Source organism: Typha latifolia, chromosome 6 (assembly GCF_019914945.1).
Source record: "Typha latifolia isolate L0001 chromosome 6, TyphaL0001v2, whole genome shotgun sequence".
Taxonomy (NCBI): Eukaryota; Viridiplantae; Streptophyta; class Magnoliopsida; order Poales; family Typhaceae; genus Typha; species Typha latifolia.
In genome coordinates this window covers 943,671-952,992 of record NC_133091.1, presented here as the reverse complement: position 1 = coordinate 952,992, position 9,322 = coordinate 943,671, and the positions used below count along the sequence as shown (strand labels likewise).

The following is a 9,322-nucleotide window of genomic DNA, read 5'->3' as shown; positions in this document are numbered from 1 at the left end:
GAAACACATTAATTCTTCTAACTTAGTAACGTGCTAGTGTGCTATACGTGCCAATTCAATGAGTCATAGAAGCATCTTCTGATAGAAGAAGAATACTTTAATTGGTTTAATTTTCAAACTCCCAAGAGATTCTCTTTGTTTCTACAATTCTGTGGTTAAAATTTGTTAAGCGATGCATTAATGGGGTTGCATTCTAGGTTTGAACTTTCAGCAGCATCGACTTAACCGAAGAACATTAAGTTCTCAATTCTCATCATAAAATAAATCTTATTTCTTCTTTTATATAATTGCCACCGAAAACTTAGTACCATTACTTATATATATATATATATTTTTTTTTTAAATATTATAATTGTCACCAAATTTTTGACTCTTTCAAGAGGTTATTATAGTTAGTTTAAAACATAATATTAACTAAAAGTCTTCGTTTTTTTAAGTTTAGAGTACAGTAGAATTTTAATCGATGATCTTTGTCTAGCATAAAGGAAGATATATTTTTATTGTAGTATGATAGCGGGTAGAATATTAGATAGCACTGGTCTTTATCAAATCTAAGTTTAGTTTTTAATTATGATTTGCACATTGATTTCGATGGCAATTATAGTACTTTAGAGAATGTACTGCTAATTATAATATTTTAAAAGCTTATGTAAAATCTGAAAAAAAAAACTAATGTAAGTACCCATGGCTCAAAATTTAGTCTTTGGGCCAGGGCAAAAAATATTCTGGCGTGGCCCAAATTTATTCAGGAGTCTAAGATTCTTTCACATCAAAATGCAATTCAAGACTTTTTGCATGCATAATTTGCACCAGATAACTCCATTTTCCTCTTATACCCATTCTAATGCAGGCATGCAAAGCAAATTTTTTAGATTGTTTTAAGGAAACTTTTAGAGAAGATGCAATTAGTAGACAATTAGATTAATAAGAGAGAGAGAGAGAGAGAGAGAGAGAGAGAGAGATCATGACAGTATTAATGTAATAAATCTATCCTCATGTTTGAGATAATAGGTCCTTTAATTCGTACAAATATGAGAAAGGTTAAGGATCAACTTTACACAATGTTAGGATGGAGAGAACAACTTTACACTATGTTTGGTTGGAGAGAATAGAGAAGAATAGAAGAGAAGGGAAAAAAAAGAGAGTAATTTTCTCTCATCTTGTTTGAATGTAAAAGAGAGAAGAGAAGATAAAAATAAATTTACTATGCTTAGTTTAAGGAGAAAAAAGAAAATAAATTTTTTTATTATCATTATACCTTCATCAAATATTTAATTATTAAAATGAATTAGGACAAGCTATAAGATTCATAAAATTACTCTTTTAAATAAATAAAATTCTAAAAATAAAATTAAAGTAATGTATACTAACTATATTATCCCTAAGCTATAATATCTAATTATTTGATAATTAATAGAATCCAAAGTATTTAAATAACTACTAGAATAGAATAGAGGTATACTTGGAATGTTATAATATAAAACATCTATGCTTTCTTTACTCTCTTTTTCTTTTCTCGCTACTTTTGGAGAGGAAAAAAAAGTAATCATTTAGAGACTATTTTTTCTCCCTTTCTCTCCTAAAAATTTAATTCAAATAAGAAAAAAATTATTTTGTCTCCTCTTCTCTACATACAAACTGGGTGTAAGTTTCACAGAAAGATTAGGCATACGATATCATTAGTAATAAACTAATAATCTGATAGCAACCAATACTGTAGCATCTGGTGGTGCCAAATTACTAATCAATACAGAGCAATATGAAGTGGAAAGACAAGTACCAACAATAATTTGTTGTCATGAACCAGGATACACCGTGATGGAGATAGGAAGCTCTGTGAAGTACAATCAAAGCAACAGAGGTGACAAAATAAGTTTCATGGTGCAGCAGCACAAAACTACAATATGCAACTGAAGATAAAAAGCTATCAGAAACATTCTTGAATGGGGGGAAGAAAACGAGAAGGAAAGTAAAGTACAGTTTTAATTCTACAAGAAGCACATAATCACAAAGTGCTCGTGAATTTACATGCTAACATGAATATAGCCCAAGAAAAGATAATGAGATGATCAACCGGATATGCTTATTTCACATAGGAAATACTACTGCTACATTGTACAAATAATTACAACAATCTCTAAATAGTTAGTCCAAAATTATTCTAGAAGGGAGGAGAATTCCTGGCGGATGTTCCTCCATAAGTGCATCCTCACAAGCGACAAGTCTAAGAATAGCAGGACTCAAAAGGTTGTACCTCCTCTTCAACTCGATGAAGCTTCTGCCTAATACTTGCTCTAACCATTTACTTAGACTTTCCCCATCTTCTGAGATCCATGCTGCAGCAAGTATCTGCTCCATAGCCTTCACATCGATCTCCAATACAAAATTGGAGCCGAACGTGTCACAAAAGATCTTACTAATATCCTTCAATATACTATCAGCAAGTGCATCAAAATCGAAAGGGCCAAAGTTTACGGATTTATCCACCAATTTAAAGAAGTTATCTGCCCATGCCTCTGGATTATCTGATAAAGAGTTGTATTCATGGCTGCTGCTACTGTCGGTATCATTTGACTCGATCTCTTCTACTGGAAGATTCAAGTCTAAGAATGTGTTTAATGACCTGTGCGGCCGTTTTGATGTCCCCAAGTATTCAAGCTGCTTATCATGGCTTCCTGAAGAATTCAGCTTACGTTTACTAACAAAAACTGAGCATAAAGATGGTTGGTCGCTCCTTGATTTTTGTCTTGGGCTAACAGATACTTTGTTATTCGGGCTGCTGCTAATAGTAAGAGGAATAGATTCTGTCAATATCTTCATTTGCCATCCCCTAGCAGCGAGAATCCTTTCCTCAGAGAAGTTACTAGAATCGATCCTTGGGGTAAAGGTGTTTCCCCTTGTGGTTCTTGTAGCCATCACAAAGATGGCATTATTGATGCTGACTTCTCTGCCATGAGAATCAGGAAATCTACCAGTCTGAATAGCATGGGACAAGCTGTTCTGAACTAGAAAGTCAGCTTCATCCACATTTTCGAGAAAGATGACCGACCAAGGCTTCTTATTTACCTCCCCAGCTATATAATCAGCATTTGTCTTTCCTCTGAAATCAGCATTATGAGGATTGATATCCTGCTGGCCATATATAGTACTAAGACGACATGCACCATCTTGGTAACTAAGATCAATGCAAATCAAATTTTCTTTGCTTCCACACACCAATTCTGCTAGTGCCACTGCAACTCTCCTTTTAGCAACCCTATCTGGACCATGAAAACTGAGCCAAATGTCTCCTTTCAGGCTTGCACCGCGGCGCCTTTCACCAGCTGTACAATGAACTATAGCATGACTAATAGCACTTAAGGCTTCTTCTTGTCGACCAACTTTTTCAAGGAGACTAGCACAGAGTGACTTGTAATTGCTTGGATCAAGCTTTTGAAGAATACGGGATGAAGCTAGACATCGTTGGTCATAGGCAGAGAGACCAGCAGAAGATTTTGCAGTTATAATCTGGGAGACTGGATAGACGCCCTTTACCGAGGAACTCTTAGAGCAAGGGTAAGATTGTACAAGGAGTTGTGGAATGTTTCTGTTTAACTCAGCATCCTTCTTGGCTTGCATGTTACCAGACTTCTCTGGATGTTCTTTATATGTTTGACGGGGGCTCTCCTCCTTAGAAGGAGGTTCACGAGGAGTGCCCAAAACCAAATCTGTTGTGACAGATGTGACAGATGATGGTGAAGCATGATCTTCTATATTGTGGAAATCTCGTCGGCTACCTTGTAGAGATTGTAAACCCCTGCCTTCAAGTTGTTCACTTTTTGAAATTCTTAGCTGAAGGTTGGACATTAAGTCCTTGTTCTTTGATTGTGAGACTAAAGGCAATGATATACTCTGGGTGGCTGTTGTAGTATTCTGTAAACCCATTGTCATAGGAAGTGAATTAGCGATGTCTCTTTGCTTCTGATTTACATCAGCATTGCTGTTCTGGACAATTGTTCTCTCCCTATCAGAAGCACAAGGAAGACCAACAAATTGCGGAAAAAGCTGGTGATTATCTGTCTCAAGCCTTTGGCAGCCTCGATGGAGGCGTTGGCAGTGGTCATTCCATTTCTTCTGCAGATTGATGATTTTAGAATTCAACACTGATTTATCATCTTTAGCCTGCACTGTAGAAAACTACACGATTCTTACGCATACAAAGACTGACACTATGCACACTGATGAACTCAATTAGAATAAAAGCATTTATGATGTCTAATAAGAATTCATCTCAGATCCTAGGTTTCCAGACTACTAATTATAGATGATGCAGACAAATATTAGCTAGAATCTCCAATAAGAAGATGGACAAATTATACACTGCAATTGAAACACACCTTCGCTGCTTCCAATCCTTTCATGCTAACTGTGTTAGCTTTGCGCATCCAAGAAGGTAAATTTGTCTGGTCTTCGCCTTCAATGGTTGCTGAATGTGCTTTCAGAATAGCTGTAACCTCTTGCTCATACTTGTCATTACAATGTTGGCACCGGTGTACCGATGGATGAGGAGTGTTCAGCAGACCCTTTGACTCATATGTTGCGGGAAAAAATCCCCCAAACGGAACAAACGAGTCCATCAAACTATAGGAAACCAGGAACAAGAAACTATAAGGTTCCATTATTGCAATTGGTGGTGATCATTAATAACAAACGTACACTAATCAGTGCAAAAAATAGAGAACTAGGCCACCAACAATATGAGATTGGCCAAATCTTTAAACATCTCCATGCTAGATTAACACACCATTTCTGAAGTTCATGCATGGTACAGATAAAATTGTTTTATACTTCGACAAGTGAGAATATGAGAATTCAGAAATACAAAGAAGGAATTCACTTCTATGCAAATCAATTGAAGAAAGAAAAATACTCATAAATTAGTTGTCGTTGAAAATATTTCTTGATACTCTTCCAGTTCCACTTATTATTTTGTTATCAGTTCATCTTAGGTTTTCTATTAGTATTTATCAGAGGTTGGTCAAAGATTTATCCTTCAATATTAGTCTGCGACTATTCTTCCATAGTAGAAACTAATTCTAGCAATCTGCATCATCTCAATATCTCTCCTAGTCCCATTACTTTGATTACTTCAATTATGTTTTCTCTTTTGAATTCCCCAAGTTAATGTCAGTTGATCTGGACATCAGGTATAAGGAAACATACTAACTTTAGAATTTCTTAAAGCTTGAAGAAGAATCAAGTACGAAGTTGGATTTAGAATATTTGATTTTAGGAGGAGTAAAAGAAGAATCTGATCACAAAATCAAACAAACAAGGACCAAGGGCACTATGCACTGCTCAAGGTTGCAGAGCAGTCATCTGAAATAGACTAACATCACTTGGCCTTCTAACTTCCAAATCTTCTAGCATGTGCTTTCCGACCTATAAATAAGTAGTATGCCAGTTCTAACAAACAAAACAAAAACAGTTACTAAGGCTATGATTTTGCTTTATCATGAAATTTACTGTCAAGAGACCGGACAATTTGCCAACCTTCTAGATCTATCAGGTAATCTGCCGAAATATTATTTCATGTACAGATTTTTATGATCTAGAATCAATCAATACATGGGCAAAAGCTCTGTTTCTTCTGCTACAGAGATGCCCAAGTTTGTTTCATATCTATCATAAGTTTAGTACTTAACAACTTCTGATAGTACTGAATACTTACTGCGACCACTACAATGCAGTACCATTATATAATACAGTGGACTACAAGTAGCCAGGAAACTTTGCATTGCTCCATCTCGTGCTTCTTGTGATACTAACAAACTGTCTTCTGAATCATTTCTACAATTTCTGAACAAGATAAATTTCTAGGTAATTAATTCCATACTCTAAAGATTCTCTTTTTGCAGGAATTGCTACTTCAATTCATAGAATATTAGTTTTTTTTTAATTTTTTAATTTTTTAATTTTTTTGCTTCACATAGTTGTACCGACTCCTGAACTGCTTATCTCCAGCCATCCTTTCTTCTCTTTAAGAAATAGAGATGGCAAGTAATCCAACATGGATAATCATGATTTTAGTATACCTGAGTGTGTGGGCAAAATACATCCCCAGAATAATGTGAACTTTGTGGTTGAAAATTGCAACGGAAAGATGTAACATATATAGGGATTTTTCATTCATTGTCTTATCTTTTCTTATAGATTATCTTTCAGAATTATGATGACAAGATGAACAAGATAAGGGAACTTTGTAGCATGCTCTATGTTCAGAATATCTTTGCAGTGGTTGGTATCATATAAGACAACTGAATATTCAGAGCTTCTTACAAAATGACAACATCCCAGTACACGTAGCTCTTGCCATTATAGGTCAAGATATGTGTAACCTTGTCCCATTAGCTGATACATGATACCTGGAGAAAGCCATTTTACCAACATGCTTCATAAAGATATCCATAGGCACTCTCATGAAGAACTTTCTTCCCTTCTACCTACTGAGATTAGATACTTTTCAGATGTTTATCTTGAAACCAAGTGTCTTCAGATTGCTAGAGCGTTTGCTCACTTTTTTTTTTTTAAAGGAACAAAACATGGCTCAAATATAATATGGATAACTTTAATCCGTAGTCAAGTTGATTTTGACTTGGATCAAATTCAGCTCTGGAAGGGTTTCATTTCGTTGTTTATATGCAATTAACTATTCCACCAACGATTAACCAAAACAAACACAATAAGACAAGGTTCTAATATATAAAACTAATCAAATAGAAGGAGTTATAGATCATCAGGTGAGATTAAAAAGGAGTAAACAAACTCACCTCTGAGGTTTAGAGAAGGATCCACCTCCCATGGCAGCAGCCCTAGCAGCGGTGATAGGCAGCAGCTGCAAATCCCAATCTCTATCCAACAACGGATACCTGGATAAAAACTTCATGTAAGTCTCATACGTCGCCGACCACCCAATTACCCAAACCATCCCCTGGTGCACCTCCAAAACCCTAGTTATCTCCGCCACCAAGCTGCCTCCTTTCTCCTCTTCCTCCACCAATCCTTTCAAATCCCCAACACTGACAACCAATCCGGGCTCCTCTGCCTTCGCCACCATCTCCTCGATCCGATCCACCGCATCGGAGTCGGATCCAACACTCACGATCCGCAAACCGCGAAGCTCGGGAGGTAGAGACGCCCAGTTCCGCCGCTCGACGGCCGCGGCGAAGTCGTTAGCGGCCTCTCCGGCGCCGATGCCGACGAGCATAGGGTTCCTTCCACCGCCGCTTCGGCGGGCGAGAACATCGCCGATCCGGCGGCAGTTCTCCTCGCTGCCATCGGGCGCGGCGAAGGGGAAGGCGAATCCCCTGCCCTCGAACTCGTCCCCCGAGGAGTAGGTACATAGAAACATCGGGGGGCAACGGGCGGCGCGAGGAAATCGAAGAATCGGCGGGGCGGGGCGAAGAATCGCGAGTTTTATGTCGCAGCTTCGGAATCCAGCTTCCCCGAAGACTCGGCTCACCACGGGGTCATCAAGAATCGCGAGAACCAGTTGCTGGAGTTCAACTTTTACGCCCGAGAAGGAAGACGACGAGGTGGAGCTGGAGGCGGCGGAGCACTGCTGCTGATAGAGGTGGAAAGTATCCGGATTCCTCCTCTGATTCGCCTGCGATCTCTTAATCGCCGCCATCAGCGAGTTCGACACCGGCGGCTCCTCCGCCGGCGAAGGCGCAGCCGTCGCCGCCGAAGGCAGCCGATCTAGCGCCACCCCAAAGCACAGCTCCAGGGCCTTGAACTGCAGCCGCGACGAGTACGCCGAGCTCCTGGCGCGCGCGAGGGCGTCCCGGAGCAGCGACGAGGTCGTGGCCGAGGAGGTCGAGAGGAGGGCGAACACGACGTGGAGTGAGGTGGTCTGTGCGTGGGCCCGTCGCCGCGCGGCTGCAACCGCTTCATCGAGCGCGGCGGCAGCATCGTTGGCCAAGCACTGGCGCGCGGTGGCGACCGGCGTCGGCATGGACACATATACAATAAGGACCCCAACCAATTAAATAATCCCCCCCTCGACGCAGATTATAAAAATCTCGAGGGGCTGATTTATATAAAATTGAGAGTCGTCGTCGTCGTCGTTGTTCGAGTAGAGTAGTAGTCGACTGACTAGTCGGAGGGAGAAGTAATATTATATTTATATTTATATTTATATATATATAAAGAAAATAAAATTTTTGGGAGCTGAAGTAAGAACTAAGAAGAGGGTGGTCTTAATTATATTTATTCATGAAGAGGAAGAGGAAGAGGAAGAGAGAGATGGGTGAGATGTGATGGGACCCAAAGCTTTCCGTAGCCAGATAGAGAGCAGCTCAAATACTTCTTCTTCTTCTTCTTCTTCTTCTTCTCTCTTTATCTATCGATCTATATCTATTCTTTTCTTCTCTTGGTTCATTAGTTTCTCTTTCTAGGTTTGGGATTTTGGGTTCACATTATTGAGAAGGAGAGGAGATGCTGAGTCCACTGCGTTGCCACTTGGGGTTGGGGGAGGTGGGGCCGACCTGATAGTGCTGCTGACGACGGTTAGTGCTTGCCAAGAGCAAGAGGTGATTAAGTTGGACCTGAAATGAATCCCTTTTCCAGATTGTGATAGATTTTTAGTGCTCTTCCCTCCTCCCCTTCCTTCATCTAACCACACAAGACTATCATATTTTATAACCCTTCCATAAATACCAACACATAAAATAAAAAATAATTACAAAAAAATTCCAGATTTTTTTATTTTTATTTTTATTTTTTTAAAAAAGAAACTCGTGAAACATTCTCCCTAGATTCGAATCTGATAAAAAGAAATTGTTAGATAGCCTCGCCGACGTGTCAAATGCCTGTCTTGTGTGTGCTGTGGACCATCTCGGAGCCCACTTTTTATGGAAGTATCTCATCGTCCAGATTCCAAAATCTCACTTCTCAATTTTTGCAAAGTTTAGCTTTATAAGTTGTTACTTACTTTTACTCTCTCTCTCTCTCTCTCTCTCTCTCTCTCTCTCTCTCTCTCTAAAGCTTTTCTCTTTCTTTTTCAAAAAATAAAAATAAAAAAATTTGCAACACGTAATGCACGTGTCGATGGTTTATGTTAAGACTTTGTAAAACGTTGTATATTTCTATGTTTCGTTCAGCTAACTAAGTCATTTATTTGACTCAAGGACAAGAACTTGGAACGCCTATTATTAATAAATGTGAAGCCAACCAAAGATGAGTCGAGATAGGTCCCCCCCCCCCCCCTCTCTCACCAGTGGAATTTTGATCTGGAGCAATTATTTACGAGTGTCAAATTCAATTTCAAACATGAGGCTTTTCA

At 39.0% G+C, this 9,322-nt stretch overlaps 1 protein-coding gene across 3 annotated transcripts; it reads right to left on the bottom strand.

Annotated features, from left to right (window-relative positions):
- Positions 1 to 2,066: 2,066 nt before the first annotated feature.
- On the bottom strand, positions 2,067 to 8,144 carry LOC140790769 (protein DWARF 53-like). Of its 3 annotated transcripts, none has more exons than XM_073141016.1 (3): positions 6,810 to 8,144; positions 4,377 to 4,620; positions 2,067 to 4,176 (listed from the first exon to the last, which is right to left on the bottom strand). In XM_073141016.1, exons 1-3 carry the CDS (start codon positions 7,991 to 7,993, stop codon positions 2,146 to 2,148), a joined length of 3,459 nt encoding a protein of 1,152 aa, XP_072997117.1. In that variant the 5' UTR covers positions 7,994 to 8,144; the 3' UTR covers positions 2,067 to 2,145. The 3 variants fall into 3 exon arrangements, with proteins under 3 accessions (XP_072997117.1, XP_072997118.1, XP_072997119.1); XM_073141017.1 differs by having other exon boundaries at positions 2,067 to 4,161; XM_073141018.1 differs by having other exon boundaries at positions 2,067 to 4,113.
- Positions 8,145 to 9,322: the final 1,178 nt, after the last annotated feature.

Coding starts and splice junctions, on each gene's coding strand:
- LOC140790769 (XM_073141016.1), bottom strand. CDS start 7,993: ATGCCGACGCCGGTCGCCACCGCGCGCCAGTGCTTGGCCAACGATGCT. Junction 4,621..6,809: donor TCCTTCTCTAAACCTCAGAG/GTGAGTTTGTTT, acceptor GGTTTCCTATAG/TTTGATGGACTCGTTTGTTC. Junction 4,177..4,376: donor AAGGATTGGAAGCAGCGAAG/GTGTGTTTCAAT, acceptor AGAATCGTGTAG/TTTTCTACAGTGCAGGCTAA.